The 22516-nt window shown below is 37.7% G+C and overlaps 1 protein-coding gene across 5 annotated transcripts; it reads left to right on the top strand.

Annotated features, from left to right (window-relative positions):
• Nucleotides 1-1045: 1045 nt before the first annotated feature.
• LOC104249504 (6-phosphofructo-2-kinase/fructose-2,6-bisphosphatase-like) lies at nt 1046-21052 on the top strand. Of its 5 annotated transcripts, none has more exons than XR_716772.2 (23): nt 1046-1414; nt 1495-1558; nt 1658-1953; nt 2481-2690; nt 3253-3462; nt 3568-3663; nt 3805-3903; nt 3983-4012; nt 5041-5094; nt 6599-6652; nt 12247-12324; nt 13132-13223; nt 13297-13354; nt 13448-13522; nt 13864-13911; nt 14555-14652; nt 16944-17019; nt 17401-17463; nt 17545-17636; nt 18752-18792; nt 18899-18962; nt 19063-19128; nt 20771-20826. XR_716772.2 is itself a non-coding variant. In XM_009805946.2 (23 exons), exons 1-23 carry the CDS (start codon nt 1238-1240, stop codon nt 20843-20845), a joined length of 2244 nt encoding a protein of 747 aa, XP_009804248.1. In that variant the 5' UTR covers nt 1047-1237; the 3' UTR covers nt 20846-21052. The 5 variants fall into 5 exon arrangements, 2 of the variants coding, with proteins under 2 accessions (XP_009804261.1, XP_009804248.1); XM_009805946.2 differs by having other exon boundaries at nt 1047-1414; nt 18752-18820; nt 20771-21052; XR_011400807.1 differs by lacking the exon at nt 20771-20826 and having other exon boundaries at nt 17545-17661; nt 18752-18820; nt 19063-19076.
• The last annotated feature ends 1464 nt before the right edge of the window (nt 21053-22516 follow it).

The following is a 22516-nucleotide window of genomic DNA, read 5'->3' on the forward strand; positions in this document are numbered from 1 at the left end:
CACATCTCCCAACTCAAATTCTGTCATGAAATATCTGCTGAGATAGTGCATCCTCCTGTGGTTAATTTGGCCAGTTTGTTTTTGCCTCACTCCTGAGCAAGTCCTTGAGAGGGAGTTGATCAAGAAAGGCAATAAGGCTATTGCCAGTGCCTTGTGAAATGGACAGGTTTGGATGCATCCTATACCACTTGGGAGCTTGCGTCTGCACTTAAGGCTCACTTTCCTTCCTTCATCCTTGAGGACAAGGGTGTTCTTCAACCAAGGGTATTGATACACAAATTGACAATTAGAATTTTGAAAGTTAGTTAAATGTCTTGGCGGGAAAAGTAGTTATCACCTGAGTCACACTCTCTACATTTCATCATTTACCTTTTGTATTTTCTTTAGCATGCTTTAGTCTTATAAATAGCAACATTCAAAATGTAGACTATTTCCAATATTATATTGGATGTGAGTCCTCTTTTCCCTCTTCTCTCTCTCAATTCTGCCTTTCTCTTCTTCTTATTTCTTTCTCCTCTTATTTTGCTCGATTGCACTGTTACGTTGGCTTGGTTCCTAGATTTTGGTATCAGTGATGGACTATCTCACCAAGTGGAGATAATTTTGAGAATTTTCTATGTGGGTACAACTTCTACTGAACTTGCTGGGTATTATTATTAACTAATTTTTCTTATAGAAGACTTCAATATCTCCAGTAAGAAAACGTAGCTTAGGAACAAGATTGGTAGGTGGGTGTAGAAATTCTTGATTTTCTACTTTCTGGTGGCGGATGAGCGGCGGCGATAGAGACACGATGCTGGTGCAGTGTCCTTTAAAAAAGTGGGGTTTTTAATTAAAAAATAATACTATGATTTTAGACCCATTCACACACTTATGACTTAACAGTAGTGAAAGGCACCTTTTTTTGCCCTTATAACTTTATTGTGTTTAATAGGCACATAAGAAATGAAACTGAAATGTCATACTGATCCTAGTTGAAATGCTAAAACGAAAATTTGAGGTGTCTATGTATAGTGGAAATAAAAAGATTATTTAATAGGTCATATGTGTGAAGTCGTAGCACCCCGCATTAGAATGGACATGTACGCAATATGGTAAAAGCAAACGCAGTCCTCTTTATTCATCTCCCTCTCCATAACTTCATTCTTATCGAGACAGGAAAAACCAAGACACTTTTTCCGTATCTCTTATAACTATTCTCGACAGATCACTGCATCTATCTCTTCAGATAAATTAAATGGGGACTGGTTCATCCAAGAACCCGGATACCAGCTCCCATGGCAGCAAGGATGACCAAGGCGGAGGACAACTCTACGTCTCTCTCAAAATGGAAAATTTCAAGCTCAAAGGCGAACTCGTCCCTCACATCTATGGCTCTGTCCCTCTCATTGGCTCTTGGGATTCTTCCAAAGCTGTAATTCATCTCCTACCTCATTTCTATGTTTCTATCTTCTTTCTTATAGCTAATTATGCAATTCAAAATTTAATCATCAGCTTCCTTTGGAACGGGAATCAACTTCTATGTGGGAATTGAGTTTCGTGGTTCCTCCTAATCACGGTTCGCTCCTCTTTGCATTTTATTGTTTCGCATTTCCTCTAAGTTGTTGAATTCGTGGAATCAAATCAATTTATATTTTTTGGTTTGAGAATTATGTAGAGACATTAGACTTCAATTTCCTCTTGAAGCCAAAATACAATAACGCCCCCTGTACAGTGGAGGAAGGTCCCACTCGTCATCTAACTGGTGGAACATTGCAAGGAGATGTGCGTTCAGCAATTTTTAGGTTGGATGACGAGGAGATTATTGAATATAGAGTGTTCATTAAAGCAGATAGAGTTTCACCATTTGATCTTGCAGCAAGCTGGAGAGCCTTTCAGGAATACCGTAAGCCTTCTACTGTTCGAGGTATACCAGATGTTAGTATGAACTCTACAGCCGATACGGGCCCCGAGGTAAGTTGAGGTGCATTACCCATGCTTCTTTCTTAACCTTTTAAGCTAGAAGCCTTTGGATAGTCTCTCCATCAATGAATATTTAAATAGTCTCGTTGGAATTTAGGTGTTTTTTGCTTTATCATACTACCATGCTTTGATTTGAGGTTGGTAAACTGCAGTATTGCAAAAACTAAAGGTAGTTGATGACTAACCAAGTCAATTATGCTACTTATCACGACAAAAAAAGCAACTCGACTACGCTTTATGCACATATTTGAAGGCATGTAAATAGAATGATTTTAGCTATAACTAGTCAAATATAGTGTTTGGTCTTGGGATTAAAACTGTTATAACCATCAGTGCTCATAAGTGCTATCATTTTCTGTTCTTGACTGTCATGGAGTTGTTCACCTTTCTTGCTTCAAAAATGGTAAATCATGAATATTGCTTAGGAGGCTTGTTATCTGTTAATCGTTAACAGGGTGATATGAGTTCCACGTAACTTCATGACATTCCATCACATTTTAAACATTCTTTCTGGGCAGAATGGCTCATCAGCGAGTCTAGAGCTCGATCTAGAACACTATGTTGTCCCTGCTCCAGCAACCTCTGCTTTGGTTTATGCGGCTAACTTGACAGCAACTCCTAGGTCACTAAATCGCACCAAGGTATTTTCAGGGACTGATGGATCTACCAGCATGTCCAGTCCCTCAAAAGATGGTCATGCTCCAAATGATCGACCTGCTGCAGTAAAGGTTTTCTTGTTGCCTTTGTTTCTTATTTGTGATTTCATTTGATTGTAAGACTTGAGATTCTGTTCTTTGCACTCCATGCTTATTACACGGAATATACTCCATAACATAGTTACATATTGATATTAAGAGGTTTACTAATAGTCCTGAATTCTCTTTCTGGCATTCTATAATTAGCAGTCATTACTATTACTGTGAGTTTGGTCTAGGATTTAGTTTGTATGGGATAGTGATCATCATTGTCTCCCAGAAGATATTCAATGGCAGTCTAGCTAATCATCTTATCCCACCAAAATTCTTGTATGAAGAAAAGTTAAACCATTTATGCGTGTACAATTTCATGACCAATTATACATGCACATTTTAGTTTTTTGCCATTGTTTTGAATTAAAGGGACTGCATTGGCTGCCTGACATCCATCTGCGTGCTCAATGTCTAGGCAACTTAGTTTGCTTACCTTTTGGTCTTCTTTGTTCCGTCTATGTTATCATTTGACTTCAACATTATAGCTTGTTGTTTGAGAAGTCATGTTAGTTTTGAATTCTGCTGTCTTGGTATCATTCAGGATATGGAAGTAATAATCCCAGATCCAGCTAGAGTTCCTTCAAGTTCTGGCGTGGTTGAATCCAAGTCTATGGTAAATTCTTCATCATTGCAAAAGCAAGATAGCCACAGGGGACTCCTTGTAGATAGGGGTGTGGGGTCTCCTAGACTAGTTAAATCACCCAGTACAAGCACCTTCACTCTTGATACGAAGCCTGACTCAGATACCAAGGTCTGTAGCTATCTAATAAAGAACAGCAATGAATAGTGTCATAAAATGTCATTCTAGATATGTTACTTTTACACATCTGATCTATTATTCACTGTTAATTCTTAGAATATGATGCCGGCAGCTGCAGGAGCTGTTGCAGCTGCAGCTATATCCGATCAAATGCTTGGACCAAAGGAAGACAGACATCTTGCAATCGTCCTGGTATCCATTTTGTCAGCTTTGGTTCCCAATGCTTGTGCTTTTATTTTACATTTTCTTTGTGGAACTATACCGTATATAATAGCTGTCCTGTGCAACTCTAGTAGAGGAGTAAGCAGTATCTTAAGACTTGTATTCATGCAGGTAGGCTTGCCGGCTCGTGGCAAAACTTTTACTGCTGCTAAACTTACTAGGTATCTTCGATGGTTAGGTCATGACACCAAGCACTTTAATGTTGGGAAGGTAAGTCATGATTTAAGATATTCTGCAATCTCTCGCGAATTTGTAAAAAAAGTAACAATCTCTTCCTTTTGTGTGACAGTATCGGAGACTAAAGCACGGAACTAATCAGGTAGTTTTATTATCTGAATTGAACTTTTTCTCCTAATTTATGGTGTTAAAAGTTACAGTTCGTCATTTGGTAGGACCCCATATGCAGAATAAACTAAAGAAAAAACAGACTCTGCACGACTCTCAACAATACGCGAAAAGGTGGCTCGGGTATATTTCCTGTGTTTGCCGGAAAAAGACCTCCGGTTAACTGATTTTTCTTCCCGGAGTCGTTGGAATTTATGCACAGCGATAAATCTGTCACGATTGCTCTGATACCATGTGAGAAAGAACGGGAGAAAATAATATTATTGATTAATTAATTAAAGTGTCGTACAACCCTATTTATATACAGTGAGTACATAATAATATTTATCTACTTCCCGATGTGGGACACTTATACACGACTAACTACTTAATATAGACAAACTAGATAAACTAGGCACCATCTTTTGAAGCTCCGATAAACTCGGATGTCCTAAACGTTTGTGAATTTGGTCTGGAGGATCTGTAACTGGACATGCTGGGGAAGGATTGAGTGAGTCAATGTAGTAAAGGCCTTGTGATTCACGTCATGTGCCAATTAAACCTAGAAAGTCGCCAAAATTTGACGCACGCCAGCTGTTTGACTTTCTCGGATTGTCTCACTCACGCTCTAAGAGAAGTAGTACACGGAAAATTATATTATTGATGTTATATTAACTATAACAAGAACCCCTATTATTACCTATCAAAAAAAAAAACAAGAACCCCTATTTATAACAATACACAATAGCTACTCTCTACTCTTATTCCATGTGGGACCTACGTTGTCGGATCCTCTAAAAGTAGTGTGTTTTTAAAGGATCTGACACAGGTGTGGCAATATTTTGTGAGAGTCCGCGCAACATTGTGGGACTGCACTTTTTTACGTAACTATCTAACATGAAGTGAGTCCATAAGTTGTGGAGATCACGTATTGAAACTTCTTCCCCTCGGAAGTTTGTATATGTATTAATCAAAACTAACCTTGTGAACATTTGTTTTTTTTTGTACATCCTTTTGACGCAGTCTGCTGATTTCTTCCGGGGTGACAATCCAGAAGGCATGGAGGCGCGTAATGAGGTAATGTCTCTAAGATACAATCTTTTTAGTTTTCTCCCACAAAAAAGATTCATGCTTAATTATGTATTTATTTTCATCTACTAGAAGCCTGAAATCATCTTAAAGGGTTGCCACTCTAGCTTGCCAGTGAACTGGAATAGTTGATGGAATCATCTTCTGGCATATAGTATGCAGAAGAATTGCCCTTTTCTTCTCCATCATTAATCAGCTTCCATTAATTGGATAGAAAAAGTGTTGCTGGTTTATCGGTATCGCGTTATTGGTTTAATGGTTTGAAAATGGTTTTGTATTTTATGCTATTGGCTTATCAGTTCAGTTAACGTTTTTTTTTTAAATTTCCTTAATGGTTTAACCGGTAACTCAATAAGGTATGTTAAATTTACCCTTTTACCCTGGTTATCCACTTAGGGCATTTTGCAAAAGCTTTGGCGGAAAAGGTGAGATTATGGATATGTTTTGTGTAGAATTTCGTAGACTTTGGCAAAACTAGTGACTGCTAAATGGAGCTGTGTTGAACTTGTAATCCTTTTCATTATTTAGTTGGAAGTATGCTTTTCTCCATATTAGAAGGATAATGAATTAGTATCTTGAATCTTCTGAACATGGTGTTTTGGACCTTTGACTAGCTTTACTTAATTGTTCTTCAGCGTGTACTGTTGTTCCCTGTGTGTATTGCACTGTCACTGGATGCTGCTGTTCTTGTTTCGTTATGATCTAACTTTCCAACTCATGGCATGTTGCTCTCTTAATGCCGTTTCTCCTTTTGGGGTGTAGATAACGCGGATACATTCTTAACAATATTTGTCTTTGTTTCTTTTCGTGGTCCGTATAAAAGTTACTTTTAGATATTGTCCTACAGTGCAGGTCTTGATGATACCAATATAACATGCGGCACTTCAAATAGGGGTGTAATATATTCTATTGCAGGCGTTTAAAAAATATAAGCTTCCAGCCCATTTGGGTTAACCCAATAACCGAACCATTAACGACCACTACCGACAACCGATATCTTATTGGTTTGGTTATTGATTTAGTATGTTTATAAACCGATAACCCATAAACCGAACCGATAACATTCAAAACTAAACCGACGATAAGCAGTCCTACTATTATTTTGTACCATTTGTCCAATTGTCTTGCTTTTGGGATATTTGGGTTGGTGTTATATTTATGTTGTAAGGTTTTTAAAAAGGAATATATTTCATTTAAACTCATCGGAGTTATTTTTCTAGAGTTACATTTGATATGAATAGCCATAGGCCTTTAGATTTATAGCTTCTGTTAATACCTGGAGAAATATCGGTTTCACTCGGTACCTTCAATTTCTGTTCTTGTGCTTGTAGCCATGTTAAGAGTTTGTAATCCGACCAACCTTCCAAGGCTGATATTTGGAAAGTATATTTTAGCTTATTACCAACATTTATTATGGTTACGTTATACTCAGTTTATTCATTGAATTAACTTTTTCTGTTGCAAATAGTTTTAATCAATCACATGCTACTAGGTAGCAGCCCTTGCAATGGAAGACATGATAGTATGGATGCAAGAAGGACGTCAGGTAAGTCTTATATGATTTTTGTGGAACACCATTTTCTTCTAATTTGTCAATGTTTATATCGGTTGAAATGCAATGATGTACTTTCAAGGTTTTACACCTCTCAAGCATAAAGAAGAGAGAAAACGGAAGTGCCCCCTAAAGTTTTTCATAAAACTAGTGAAAGCGTTCTTCAAACTCACGCGAGAAGAATGTAAGATGAAAAGAACCTTACCCACTCATTCTTCAATCCCGTAAGATTGCAAGAAGTGTTGAATAAAGGAAGAAGAAATAAATAAACGAGCACACATTTTTGATGCAAGAGCTTAGAAAAACTAATCACCAATGTTTATTTTCAGCATATTGAGCCCTTTAAATAGGCTTTACAATGAGTAAAACAGATAAGGTTAAGGAAAACTAATCCTAATTAAATAGGAATAAGAATAAGGCTAAGAAAAACCTATCCTAACTAAATAGGAAAAAGAACTCTAGTATGAATGGAATACCAATGAACAATCCTAGTTTGACTAGAACTATAAATATAATCCTACTAAAACAAGAATTAAGAACTCCTAATTTTTAAGGAAACGAAATCCTAAACTTGAAGGAAAAGAAATCCTAATCTTGAATGGATTCTTGGACTTCTGCAATTTCTTAAGATTCTTGAGCCTTAATTGGACTAGGTCTAATTAGTGTAACTATTTTAAATTCGTGGCTCAATTTTCCAAATCAATTGGCATCTTCGTGAGCCTAATAAGTCTCCATTGTTGTAGAAAACATGGCCTCTATTTGTGCTTCTCTAGCACCACGATTTGAGCTTGTATGTTCATCATTCTCCCTTAGTTGAAAAGGAGCCGCCTTCGAGTTATAGGAATAGTAGGGAGCAAGATCTACTACATTGAAGATAGGTGATATCTCAAAGTCATCGGGAAGCTCCAAGCGATAAGCATTATCACCAATCTTTTACAACACCTTCTAGGAGTTACGACAAAGTGCATGGCGGTTTCAGTTTGGGAGTTAGAAATGAAGGAGGAACCTCACTATTGGATTTCACTAAAGCCTTCGATTTGGTTGTAGCTAACTCATATTTTCAGAAGAAGGAGGAGCACTTGATCATCTTCCAAAGTAGGTGGCCAAGACCCAGATTGGTTACCTTGAGAAGTCATAAACTGATGAAACTTAGAAGATAAATATTCTAAGGCATTATCATTGTGAAAAGTGCGAATAGAAACACCAAATTGATTTTTGATTTTAGCACAAAAATTCTGGAATATAGAAAACAACTCAGAACGATCTTTCATTAAGAAAAGCCAAGTACATCTTGAATAATCATCAATAAACCTAACAAAATAACGAAATCCCAAGGTTGAACTGACTCTGCTAGGACCCTATATATCAGAATGAACTAAAGAGAAAACAGACTCTGCATGACTCTCAACACTACGTGGAAAGGAGGCTCGGGTATATTTTCCAAGCTGACACGACTCACAATCTAATGTAGACAAACTAGACACCATCTTTTGAAGCTTGGATAAACTCGATTGTCCTAAACGTCTGTGAATTAGATCTGGAGGATCTGTAACTAGACATGCTGTGGAGGGATTGAGTGAGTTAAGGTAGTAAAGGCCTTCTGATTCATGCCCTGTGCCAATCGTCTGTCCCGTATTGCAGTCCTGCATAATAAAAGAATCATCAATAAAATATATACCACAATGGAGGGCACGAGTCAAATGACTAATAGATGCAAGACTAAAAGGACAACCAGGATAAATAACGGAATCTAGAGTGACAGAAGATAGGGGATTAGCTTGTCCAACTTCTTTTGCCTTAGTTTGACACCCATTGGCTAAAGTAACAGTGGGAAGAGACTATGAATATACATTATTCGACAAAAGTGATTTATTACCCGAGATATGATCAGAAGCGCTTGTGTCCGTGATCTATGGTGCAAGAGTACTAGACTGGGAAACACAAGCAAAAGAATGACCAGTAACAGAAGTATCAGTCTGAGCAACTGAGGCTACTCGTGGAGATGTCTGCTTACTTGCTCGATATTGAAGGAACTCATTATATTCTCCTTTAGATAAAGAAAATCCCTGGTTGCGTGTAGTCTTGATCTAGGCAACATAAGCTTTTTTTTTTGGGGGGGGGGGGCGACCATGTAAAGAATATCATACTTCACGAGTGTGTCCAAGTTTATGACAAGAAGAACACTTGAGTCTAGATCTTCCAAAACGACCTCCTCCTCATCTGTTCTCCATAGTTTGAGATGCCCGATTGTCTAGTGTCTGTGATGCGAGAACAGATGAGTCAAGTGTCTGTGATGATATCACTGGATGACTTGGTGCTGTAACGAGGCAAAGTAATCGAGAGAATAATTCATCAACTATGTGGACAGTCGGACTAGCCAAAATCTGGTCATGTACTGAATCAAGATCATTAGGAAGTCCAGCGAGGGTAAGAACTAGAAACATCTTCTGTCGCTGCTCTTGTTGCTTTTCAACACTAGCAAAAACTGGTATCAGCTTCTCAAATTTCTCCATAACTGCCTGTACTTGTCCCAAGTAAGTAGACATACCTAATTCTTGTTTCTCTAAGTTTGTCATCCGCGATATCACATCATAGAAACGAGATATGTCATTAGTGTATAAAGTGCGAGCTTTTTCCCAAACCAAATAACATTTCTGGATTGGACGAAACAAGGGCATCGACTTGGAATCAATACAGAATACTACATAACTGAGCATCGATCTTTCCCAAAGTGCTTTGGCCATTTCATCTATTTCGCTAGACTTTTTGATTAAATGATCTTGAACACCTTGACCTTTACGACTCAACTCGACAGAAGAAGCCCAAGCTAGGTAGGTTGAACTTCCCATTAAAGGTTTTGAGGTAATCATAACACAAGAACTGCTAGAGCCCGTGTTTTTAGACCAACTCCCAAAGACAACATTGGATTGAAGAGAGGTCTATAAAATTATCACCAAATAACATAAATCAATTGAAACTCGAAACAGATGAAAGAGACATTGTATATGCCGGAAAAATTACTGTAGCTGCTGGAAAATCAATGTAGTCACCGAAGAAATCTCAAACTGCTCGGAATTAAAAGAAAACAGTATGGGCCTGGTCGGAATTACTAGACGATGAGACTGTCATGAAGAAACTTTTCCAAAAAGTGGCCGGAACAATGGTCACGCACCGGTGCGTGGGTCTGACGCGCCGCCGGCTCAGAAGTTCTACAAGCGCGTGAGAGCATGTTGCTGTTGTTCTGCCGGTGTGATTTTCTGGGGTTTGCTCGCCTGAGAATTCTGTTCCTGTTGGTGGTGTTATTTTTCATAAAAAACAAAAACAGCCTGAAATTCATTGGAAAAAAGGCACGGTAACTGTCCCGGACTCGCTGGTTACTGCACAATGGGGATCTCACTAGTTGCTCTGATACCATATGAGAAAGCATAAGAAAATATATTATTCATGTGTATTAACTATAATAAGTGTAACAATAAACAATACCTACACTACTCCTATTTCATGTAGGACTATGCTTATTTACTTTACGACTAACTAACTAACTAACCGTGAGGACAATCAACTTGTATATGCCCAAGTCCTCCGCATTTATGGCATTTCTTTTTAAAAATAGTTTCAGAAGTCATGGGCTTCCTTCAATTTCTGGATACTTGGTTTTATTGTAGATGATTGTGGCTTTGTAGAGCTCAAACTAGTACTCCCATGGTTGGAAGTGTTCGGCTTTTGATGGTAATTGATGAAAATGTGGCTTTGGCTTCCCTATGTTGTGTCTCTACGACCTTGGCTAGTTTGACAACATCTCTAAAATTCCAATGGGGCTGCAATCATATCACATTCGCAATAGGCTTATTTAATCCAGTCAAATAACGAGAATTAGGCGAGCTGGTTTTTCCTTAATGTCACTCTTGAGCCTAAGATTTCAAATTCTCTTGTGTATTCATCCACGGATAAAGTTCCTTGTCTAAAAGAATGAAACTTCAAGTAAGAATCTTCTTCATATGTCTCTTGCAAGAACTATTTGCACAATTCTCATTTCATTCGCTCCCAAGTGTAAATTCGTGTTTTCCTTCAAGCTCTCGCTCCCTTTTGAGGTTTTCCTACCATAGCGATGCAACAAGCTTGACCTTTTTCTCATCAGAATATTCTTTATAATCAAAAACACACTCAATAGTTATAAGCCAATCAATGAATTCATCACCTTGAGATTTGCCATCATACTCCAGAATGTCAAGCTTCATATCATCACATTGATTCCTCTCTCGATTATTATTGTGTGGTCTTCTCTGATGTCTCCTTCTATCATGTTGATACTGAACTTCGTCAGAGTCATACTCTTCACTACCTTGATTATCAGAGTATTCCGATTATGAGTTTTATCATTGTGAACATGGTGCCTCTGTACTCTTATGCCGTGGTCAGCTATAGCTTCTTCCGCTTGCTCAATGTGTCCCCCTCTACGCGATTGAATTGGTGGATCTCGAAGTGGAAGACGTGGCGGCAGCACTGGTATATTGTGTCTTGGTGGTGGTGGAGGTTGTAGGCGTTGTGGCGGATTTGGTGGCTGGTATTGAATCACCAAACCTTCAACCAATTCAGTCAGATTCTGCATTGATTTCCTCAAGTCATCTAGTTGCACTTTAAAGCTATCTAGCTGCACTTTAATTTCTTCATTGTTTCGTTCGAGAGCGGTAGTTCTTAATCTTTCAATCTGAAGTTGTTCATCAATTGAAAAGGATCCCCAGCTTGTTATTTTCTTGTCTGGCGACATGATGAACAAGATAGCAATTCAACAATTCGGACCTGTAACCTGTGCTCTAATACCAAATTGATGTACGTTCAAGGTTTTGCATCTCTCAAGCACAAAGAAGAGAGAAAACAAAAGCCGCTAAAGTTTTACACAAAACTAGCGACAGCGTTCTTCAAGCTCACGTGAGAAGAATGTAAGATGAAAACAACCTTACCCACTCGTTTTTCAATCCCGCAAGATTGCAAGAAGCGTTGAATAAAGGAAGAAGAAATAAACAAACGAGAAATCATGTTTTTGAAGCAAGAGCTTAGAATTACTTTATTGATAAGGCTAAGGAAATAGGCCTTACTTTATAGAATTACTAATCACCAATATTTATTTTCAGCATATTGAGCCCTTTAAATAGGTCTTACAATGAGTAAAATTGATAAGGCTAAGGAAAACTAGTCCTAATTAAACTAGAATAAGAATAAGGTTAAGAAAAACCTATCCTAACTAAAATAAGAAAAAGAATTCTAGTAGGAATTGAATACCAACTAACAATCCTAGTTTGACTAGAACTATAAATATAATCCTACTAAAACAAGAATTAAGAAATCCTAATCTTTAAGGAAAAGAAATCCCAATCTTGAATGGATTCTTGGACTTCTTCAATTTCTTGAGATTCTTGGGCCTCAATTGGACTAAGTCTAATTAGTGTATGCATTTTAAATCCGTGGTCCAATTCTCCAAATCCATTGGCACCTTTGTGAGGTCAATAAGCCTCCATTGTTGTAGAAAACATGACCTCCACTTGTACTTCTCTAGCATCACAATTTGAGCTTGTATGTACATCATGCAGGTAGGAATATTTGATGCCACAAATAGCACAAGGGGAAGAAGGAATATGCTTACGGAAATGGCTGAGGGAAAATGCAAGGTAGATTTTAGTAACTTTCTCAAAGTTACCTTTGTAGAAGATTATACTGTATTTAATATGTAGTAGTACTGAGTGCGAAGGCAGAAATTGTTAAGTTCCCGTGATGGATAAATCATAACTTTTGTTATTTGCAGTATCTTCCTCAGTAAATACAAGGTCCTATTTTATATATGGGGTTGCAAGTTGGGTTGGTGGGATAATATCCGAGTCCTCATAGCTATGAAATCAATGTGTTCTTACTGCTCATTTGAGAGGAGTTAGTTGCCTTCTTTTGTTTAGTCAGCAGGATTTCTAGAGAAATATGAAGTCTCTCTCAAGCTTCATGGGTGTCTTTTTAATTCCTTGCCAATAAAGCTCTGCATTGTAGCCATCCCAAGGAATTGCTAGAATTCTTATGATCTCAGTAATTTAATGCTTATGCGCTGCAAAAGCTTTTCTTTTAACATTATTATCATACCATCACAAGATAGGGGTAAGGTCTGCGTATGCACTACCCTCCCCAGGCCCCTCTTGTGGGATTACACTGGTTATGTTGCTGTTGTTGCTGCGCTGCAAAAGCTGTTCTTTTAACATTGCCGTGAATTATCTTATGTGTTTCTCTTTTCTTCGATATGTTAACTTTATTCTACTACTGGCTGGAGACAAGCCACAGGAAAATTTTACTTTGTATGGTGATATTTATTGGTTGATTTGCTTTGTATGTTGATATTTGTTTGTTGGTTTTAATGAATCTTTATATATGGAAGTTTTAGACTTCTATCTGATTGTAATATCCTCTCCTGATGCCTGTTGTTTTTCTACTTGCAGATTATTTTCTTGGAAACAATTTGCAATGATCCTAATATAATAGAAAGAAATATACGTCTAAAAGTTCAACAGAGCCCGGACTATGCCGAAGTGTACAATTCTTATCACTTTGTTTTTCGTATGTTAGTGAAAAATACTCATACACTAGTGGCATTTTTTCAACAGGCCTGATTTTGAAGCTGGTTACAGAGACTTCAAGAGTCGCCTTGATAATTATGAAAAAGTGATATTCTTGATCATAATTAGTATGGTTGTTTTCGTTCTATTTGCAATATTCACTTTAGAATAATATTACGTTGTTTCTTTGTTTTTCAAGGTTTATGAGCCTGTAGAGGAAGGATCTTATATCAAAATGATTGATATGGTTAGTGGCCATGGGGGACAAATACAAGTAAGTGACCTTTTCTCATAATCATAGACTTTGTGGTTCATCTGTATCGTTAAGCAAAGAACGCTTCAAAAGGTTGAAGAAATGTGGTCCCAAATGCTGCATTCTATGTCTAAGGAATTCCGAATTTGATTACACACAATTCAAACTATTTGATTTCTTCATGTTGACTTGATTACTTCAGTAAATGCATCTGTGTGTGTGAGGCTTAGCTTAAGCGACTGTGAGGGAATAAATGAATTCTCTAGGAAATCCCTTTTTTCAGGATAAGTGGCCTGTAGAAACTTCTGTAGGAACTTTTTATAAAGTGACATGATTTTGAAGGATCTCTTCTCGTTTCACAGGTGAATAATATCAGTGGCTATCTACCTGGGCGGATTGTCTTCTTCTTGGTAAGTTGCTGCTTATTCTACAAAGTGTATTCTGTTCTCTTCCAACCTTCTGTTCTCTCTTCAGGCATCTTTTGATTTTGTTGATTAAGTTTTGTTGGCCATGAAATATTTCTATTTAACATTGCTATGGATCTCCATTGTGGACCTCCTCGGTGGACAGAATACAAAAAGGAACTTGCAGAGGCTGCAGATAAATGTGCATCAATAGATAATTAAACCAAATGGATCTATCATTTAGGTCTTAAATATTCAAGATCTGTTCTTGTAGTTGACATCTTTGTAAGAGACACTTTTTAAAGTAAAGCGTTCAGTATGACTCCAAATATCCTTGCGACTTTTGATGTAAGTGATTAATGTTCAGTACAGACTTGTCAATGAAACTTAGCTTCCTTATTACTGCCAGTTACATGGTATGAAATCTTTATATCAGGTGAGGAACGTATACTTATTTTTTCTGTATGTAATGCGGCCTCTTGTTATCCTGAGAAGGCAAGGAAGAAAAGATAGTTTTCTAAAGTTCAGCATTAAAGTTGCAATTTTGCGTATGGTGGTTTGCCTGATCTAGAGATTCTTTTTTTCGCTAAATAATTCGCTTTGTTTTAGAATTTTGTTGAATCCCATTATAGACTTATCTGATATGCAGGTCAATACACATCTTACGCCTCGTCCAATTTTGCTTACAAGGCATGGAGAGAGCCTAGACAATGTTAGAGGCAGAATTGGTGGTGACACTGTATTAAGGTCTCTCTAGAAACACCAAAGATGCTAGTTTTTTTCCCTTACCTTGCATAATCCTATTTACTTTTTATTTGAGATATCAGATGGTAAATATGTACCATTTTACAATCTGCAATGGTACGAAAGCAAATTGTTGACCTTTAATTTGACTTACCTATTTCATTCAATATCGAGTGAGGACCGTGGGAGGGGACTCGGAACACTTCCCAGTTATGATGGGGTTACACCAGGAGTCAGCCCTCAGTCCATTTCTTTTTGCCTCGACGATCGACGCATTGACGTGTCACATACAAGGGGAAGTGCCGTGGTGCATGTTATTTGCAGATGACGTTGTTCTGATTGATGAGACACGAGGCGGTGTTAATGAGAGGTTAGAGGTTTGGAGGAACACTCTGGAGTCTAAAGGTTTCAACTTGAGTAGGACCAAGACAGAATACTTGGAGTGTAAGTTCAGTGGTGCAACCCAGGTAGTGGACAAAGACGTGAGGCTTGATTCACAAGTCATACCAAGGAGAGAGTTTTAAATACCTTAGGTCAGTTATACAAGGGAATGGAGAAATCGATGAGGATGTTACACATTGTATTGGGGTTGCATGGATGAAATGGAGGCTCGCTCCCGGTGTTTTGTGTGATAAGAATGTGCGACCAAAACTTAAAGGTAAGTTCTACAGAGCAGTGGTCAGACCGACTATGTTGTATGAGGCAGAGTGTTGGCCAGTCAAGAACTTCCATGTCCAAAAGATGAAGATGACTGAAATGAGGTTGTTGAGATGCATGTGCGTGCATACCAGAGTAGATAGAATGAGAAATGAAGTTATTCAGGACAAGGTGGGCGTGGCCCTCTGGAGAACAAGATTCGTTCGAGCATGTGAAGAGGAGAGGCACGAATGCACCGGTGAGGAAGTGTGAGAGGTTGGCCCTGAAGGGCCTAAGGAGAGGTAAAGGCAGGCCGGAGAAGTATTGGGAGAGGTGATAGGCAAGATATGACGTTGCTTCAGCTTACTAAGGACATGACCATGGATAGGAAGGTGTAGAGGTTGGAAATTATGATAGAGGGTTAGGACAGGTAGTCGAGCGTTGTCCTTGTCGGTAACAGTAGCTTTAGTACGTGATTTAGTGTTATTTGTGTATTCTCGTATCCCTTGACTTCTGTGATTAGTTGTTATTGCTTTCGTGTCGGCTTTCTGATTGCAGTACCTAGTGTATTTAATTTTGTATTTTTGCTTCGGTTTTCTAATTGGTATGCTTGTTGTTGTTGCCCTTCATTTTACCTATCCTAAGCCGAGAGTCTTCTGAAAACAGTCTCTCTGCCTTCTTGGAGGGATAGGAGTAAGGTTTGCGTACATACTACCTTTCCCGGACTCTACTTGTGGGATTAGACTGGGTTTGTTGTTGTATTTCATTCGATAAATGACCTGCTGCCACTGTGACTTCACCCATTAACTTCTGTTTTGCTTTCTTAATGTACTTGAGAATATTCCCCCCCACCCCATCCCCACAAAACCCCACCCCTGCCCCAAACCCCGAAATGTTTTTGTATATTATCTTATTTGCTCTGTTTACTTGAGGGGGGTGGGGGTGGCGGCAGAGGGAGAGTAAAAGCAAAAACCATTGGTGGCATAATAAACTTCAAGGTTTAGAAAACAGAATTACGAAGAATAATAGAAGTCGGGTACTCTAAACTAAATCCTTCCATATAACCACAATGTTTCAAAAACCATTACTGGTTCAGAATCTCCGGCAGAGTCTTGAAACGTGACTTTCTCATTTATACCTCCTTTTGTGCTGGATTTGTCATCTGAAACGAGAATTCATCTATATGACACATGATAATTCCTCTGGTATGAGTAATTTGGATTCTAGGCATAAAAAAATGCACTCCATGGCTTTGGACATAGAAAATTCAATTTACCATCTTCCTGTGTGACCTTTTAAGTTCATACATGGTATTGTAAAACTTCGAAGCATTTCATCGGCTGAAGATATCAGTCATTTGTTGACACTAAGGTTTAAGATAGGATAGGAGACTCTTATTGGTGTTTTCAATTTTCATTTATATTGGTACTAAGGAGTTACGTGTGTATTAAGTGTAGAGTCCCAACTTCCTCCAGGCCTCGAAGGTTTAGGTAGTTGTTGGAGATCATTTGCTGCTGTTTCTAGCAATTTGGTGCAAGTTTTTTACTAATGCATTCGATCTTCTTCCGAATCTCAGTTTGATTCTTTCTTGTCAAGTCATGAACTTTAGACTCTTTTATCATATGTTTGCTTATATCACTGACAAACTACTCTAACAGTGAAGCTGGGGAGGTCTATGCGAAGAAGCTTGCCAAATTTGTTGAAAAACGACTGAAAAATGAAAAGGCTGCTTCTGTAAGTTGTACCAATTGATGGTTAATTGCATAAATTTTTTCTTTTTCTTTTTGATTTTGATCTATGCATTTGTCGAAATGTATAAAGTTGAGATTGCCCTACTTTTTTACTATGGGGCATCTTGCAATAAGAGGCGAGGCTGGGAGAATGTTTGTCATTCTAAACATTAAAACAATTGATAAAGCATAGGAGTGACGATCAGTTTCATTTCACCTTGATATATATATATATGGTGGGTGGTTCTCTCTCAGCACAAAATATCACGTTCCTGAGGGTACCTGGTAGTGCTACTCTGCAAAAAAATTGCTAGATAGCTTAAATTTAATTCTATTGCTAGAGAATTTGTATAATATGCTCTCCTTTATTTTTTCATTGGCCTAGATATGGACCAGCACACTGCAAAGAACAGTTTTGACAGCTAGTCCAATTGCTGGATTCCCCAAGGTTAGCTATCATTTGAGTCTTTCCATCCCAACATTAACCTCAGATGATTCTGTTTTATTATGTCCCCGCACTCCTTTGCAGATACAATGGCGAGCCCTTGATGAAATCAATGCTGGTGTATGTGATGGAATGACTTATGAGGAAATAAAGAAAAATATGCCTGAAGAATACGAGTATGCCACAACTATTCTTAACCTTGTATGATGCATTCTTCCCCATTCTCTATGAAAAACGAAGGTAATCAGCAGTTCGAATGTTCATGATTTTGTTGAGACAGTCAACAAACTCGAAACACATACTGAGAAGGAAATAGTACTGCTACCAGTTTATTCCAAAGATGACACTGAAGTTCTAACCACCTAAGATCTTGTACAAAGATCAAGCATTTTAGCGGAGCTGTTTAATTTGAAGGCCTTCGTGTTTGACTTGCAAATCAAAGATATTAATATTGTGATTGGCTTGGGAGGTTGTAGTATCTTGTCACTCACTTATTGACAAAAATTACACACCTCTGACAGGCCATTGCTCGAGTAAATATAAACTTTTCTGATTTCTCATGTTACTTGTGGTCTAGTGAGAGTGAGTGAACACTACTTAAGCCAATGGTTAATATGGGATAATACTTAAAAACCTCAACTACCAGTTTAAAGGAATTTAAGTGGAAAAGTGGAAGAAACAGAACGAAGAAGGTAGATTATACTGGGAAATATCACCTATGAGTCATCTGTATCTCTTCTCTGCTGCAAGGCAATTAAACTGTGACGCAGATTCGTACCAGCAAGACGGAAATAGTTGCCATTATTTTGCAACTGTGGCTTATGTTCAAGTTTTGGTTCAAGAATAACTCTCTATAGAGTCAGTTTTGTGCTACCGAGTCTGTCTCACATCTTTAGAATACTCCATAAAGAGAAGAACCAAAAACAGTGGAGAGAATGAGGGCCGGGTGTTACCTATGAGCATCTTTATCACTTCTCTGCTGAAAACAGTAAATAATGAAGCAGGTTTTGTACTAGCAGGAGAAGATGGTCGCCATTATTGATCTGACTGTGGTGTAATCTCATTTTCTTAGTTAAAAGTTAATCCTCTGTCGATTGGTCTTGTGAGAGCAAGTTTCCTTTGCTCTTATAGGGTACTCATTTTTGTGGTCCGCTCTTCCTCTTCATATTCACTGTTGAAGTTGTCTGTTTCTATATTTTGAGTGGAAATGTTGGGGGATGAGTCGAGTCCATTCTCTTGTAGTGATACTATTTATGTCATTTTCTTCCTTTTTACTTATTACAATTTACAGGTCACGTAAAAATGACAAGCTGAGGTATAGATACCCCCGAGGCGAGTCTTACCTTGATGTCATACAGAGGTTTATTGTCAGAATGCTTTCAGTTAAACAAACTTTAGAACTCACAATTGCATTCTATTGAGATTCAACATGCTGCAGGTTGGAGCCAGTGATTATAGAGCTTGAAAGGCAGAGAGCACCCGTGGTAGTGATATCACATCAGGTGGCAAAAGTTTCAATAACATGAAATGTTTTCCTCTGCAGTGTGCGGGTACCGCATTTGCTGGAACCAGTAACATGTTTCATTCTAAGTTTTCTTGTAGGCGGTATTGAGGGCTTTGTATGCTTATTTTGCTGATAGGCCTTTGAACGAAATTCCACATATAGAGGTAATTCCTTTAATAATACAGTAACTACTTCTATGTTGCATTTCCATGTGAAGCAATTAATGAATATGATTGTTAATTTGTTACCAAAAAGAACATGGATGTATATCTGTTTACATCCTTGCTCTTTTTGGTAGTTAAAAGTGTAGTGTTAATGTCATATATAATTGTTTTCAGAAACATAAATGAAAGATGCTGAATATGGTTAGTTAACCCTTCCCATATAGAAAAACTACACCTTAGTGTTTTTTAAGCAGGGGTGTACCCAAGGGGAGGGGTATGGGTTCACCTGAATCCCATGCTCTTCTCCTTAAATCATGTATAACAATGTTATATTTTTTCAAAATTAGTTAAATATATATGTGTGCACCCAAGCTTAAAGAGTTCTATGGTACAATGAGTATTGGGTGCACTTTTACAAGTGAAAGTCGGGGTTCCAAATTCCACGTCTATCTTATATTTTTTCCTTTCTTTTTCTAGAATTGAATTTGGAGGTTCAAATTCTCAAGTCTATCTTATTAGTTTTTCCTTTCTTTTTTTAGAATTGGATCCACCTGTGGGGATGAACATATCTTATATCCCCTCGTGAGTTTTTAAAGTACTTTTTTTCTTTTTCTTTCTTTGTTTGGTTTACTCTTTTCTCTGACACATTGAAATCTGTATTTTTCTTTTGTCATCACCGTTATATTTTGTAAAAATAAATCGAAGGTCTATAAAAAAGTTAGCTGCTATGGTGGAGGATGTAGCATACCATGAATAGGTTCAACCGATCCCGATATTATTGATACGGAGATGGATACATATGTGAAGGAACTATTAAAATTACAATTAAAAAAAAAACCTAGAATTTCAAAAGTGTAATGACTAATGAATTCATGGTAAGAACCTAAATATTAAACCCATTAAATGTAGATCATGGACTCACCTCTTCGTAATGGTGCACCTATTTTCTCAAACTCTTAGATACGCCTCTGTTTTTAAGTGAATGGTAGCTAAGGAACTGATAGGATTTTAACAGAAATCTTGAACATAAATCTACCCTTAGCTTTTTTTTCCCTTTCCAAGATCGTGAAATGTTTAATACTAAGGAGTCATTTGGTAGGGTGTATAATAATAATACTGAATAGGATGTATTACTAATGTTGGGACTAGTAATTCTGTGATTAATTATGTTGGGATCATTGTTTATTGATTGTTCGGTTTGGTATATTAGAAATACCATGCATTGCATAGGGTGTTTCACATGCTTATCCATGTATTAAAAATCCGGTTTGATACGTATAAGAATAGTATTGAATACTTGTTTTAATTATACATGGTTTGAAAAACACTACCAAAGAAGGAAATAATAATATCAAAGCTAATACATGTATTATTTTCCTTAATACATCCTATCCAACGCCCCCTAAGGGCTAGCTGATAATTGTACCATTCTCATCATTGATACCAATGTGGAAAGTATCCTAAGCTTTTGAACTGGAATCGTCTCTTGATTATATTTTGTGGTTATTCATTTCCCTGGTCCATTTTGCTCGGTGAAACCGAGTTTTCTAGCAACGGCTCATCATTATTAATATATCGCTAAGCTATTTGCTTTCCTGGTCTCGTATTGCATCAGACTTTTAATGCTCTACTAAAATTCCAGATGCCACTTCACACGATCATAGAGATACAAATGGGAGTTACTGGAGTCCACGAGAAGAGATACAAGCTGATGTAGATTATTGCTGTTACTTTACTAGCATTTTTTTTTTGGTTAAAATAAAATTTTTATTTCACCAAGTAATGACTTTACATGCATCTAACTCATTTGGACTATTGAGTTAGTTTCTCAATATTTACAACCATTTCTATACTTGCCTAGACTGGGTACCAATTCAACCTATCTAATACACTTTTCCATTTACCATTATTTTGACCTTTAATATGTAACTGTATGGCTATATCTCTTGTTCTCTCTCTGACTTCTTGCTTCTTCAATTGAAACCGTCTAGCATTTCTTTCACCCCATATATGATAGACTGTAGCTGCAAAGAGGAATCCCAATATGTATGTCCATGGTCTGGTGCTAACTTTGCTTGCCACCCATTGCACTTCTTCCTGCCAGTTCCCTATCCTTCTCTGTATGCCTAGTCAGCCCAATTAAGAACTCCACATATGTTGTGAGTAAGTACATTTAAATAACATATGCTCCAATGTTTCATCTCTTCCAGTTGTGCACAGTACACACCTTTTGTCAACTTGGGTTCCCCATCTCTCTAGCCTGTCCACAGTAGCCAATCTATTTTGTATTGCTAGCCATAAGATAAATTGATGCCTGGGAATAATGCTTTGTATTAGTACTGCTTTCTTCCATTCTACTTTCTGAAACTGTGGAGTAAAAAATTTGTATGCTTTCTTGATGCTGAACTTCCCTTGTGATTCACAGCTTCTTAGGATTGTTGCAGGATTCCCATAATTCTCTAACCATTTTCTTGCCTCCAATATTTTCCTAACTAGCCAGCTTGCTTGTTTAGGAATAGGACAATCTGATATAGTCTTCTGCTTTATGTAAAAACAGTGAATCCATTTCACCCATAGACTGTCTTTCTTCTGGTTGACAGCCCACAACAGTTTGCGAATTGCTGACTTATTCCATCTGTAGAAATCAAGTATGTTCAGGCCTCCAACTGCTCTAGGCATGCATAGTTTCTCCCAAGCAACTAGAGCTTTTCTAGACACCTCATTTGTACCTGTCCAAAGAAATATTCTACTTATACTGGTCACCATATTGATGATCTTCTTAGGCAGCAAGAAGATCTGAGCCCACTATGTCTGCATCTCGAACATGATACTTTTTATTAGTTGCAACCTTCCACTGTATGATAATAGTTTGGTTGACCAACATCTAACTCTTGTAATCATCTTCTCTACTAGGGCTAGACACTGATTAACTGTAAGCTTCCTTGAAGATAAAGGGACACCTAGGTACCTGAATGGAATTTCATCAGTAGCAAATCCCATCTCTTGTATAATCTGGTGTTTGAATTCATTAGGCACCCGTGCCATATACAATGAACTCTTCTCCATATTGGCTTTAAGCCCAGACACTTCAGAAAAATGATTAAAAGCATGCAGCATCAACTGGATTGAAATTTTGTCTGCCCTGCAACATAATAACAGATCTTCTGCAAAACATATATGAATTAGGTTGAGCTTTGAACGTCTGGGGTGATAGTTAAAGTCAGGATTAGCATTCAACTACTTCAAGGTTCTGTTCAAGTTCTCCATTGCCAATACAAACAAGTAGGGTGACATTGGGTCCCCTTGTCTGAGCCCTTTTTTTGCTTGGAATCTGGTAGTCAGTCCTCCATTGATCAACAAGGCATAACTGACAATTGAAACACAAGTC

The sequence above is a fragment of the Nicotiana sylvestris genome, chromosome 7 (assembly GCF_000393655.2).
Source record: "Nicotiana sylvestris chromosome 7, ASM39365v2, whole genome shotgun sequence".
NCBI classification, from domain to species: domain Eukaryota; kingdom Viridiplantae; phylum Streptophyta; class Magnoliopsida; order Solanales; family Solanaceae; genus Nicotiana; species Nicotiana sylvestris.

What these genes read in the sequence shown, in the direction of transcription:
- LOC104249504 (XM_009805946.2), top strand. Translation starts at nt 1,238, where the DNA reads ATGGGGACTGGTTCATCCAAGAACCCGGATACCAGCTCCCATGGCAGC. An exon ending in GGCGGATTGTCTTCTTCTTG is followed by an intron (nt 13,912 to 14,554) that starts GTAAGTTGCTGC and finishes TCTGATATGCAG; the next exon opens with GTCAATACACATCTTACGCC. An exon ending in GGTGGTGACACTGTATTAAG is followed by an intron (nt 14,653 to 16,943) that starts GTCTCTCTAGAA and finishes CTACTCTAACAG; the next exon opens with TGAAGCTGGGGAGGTCTATG.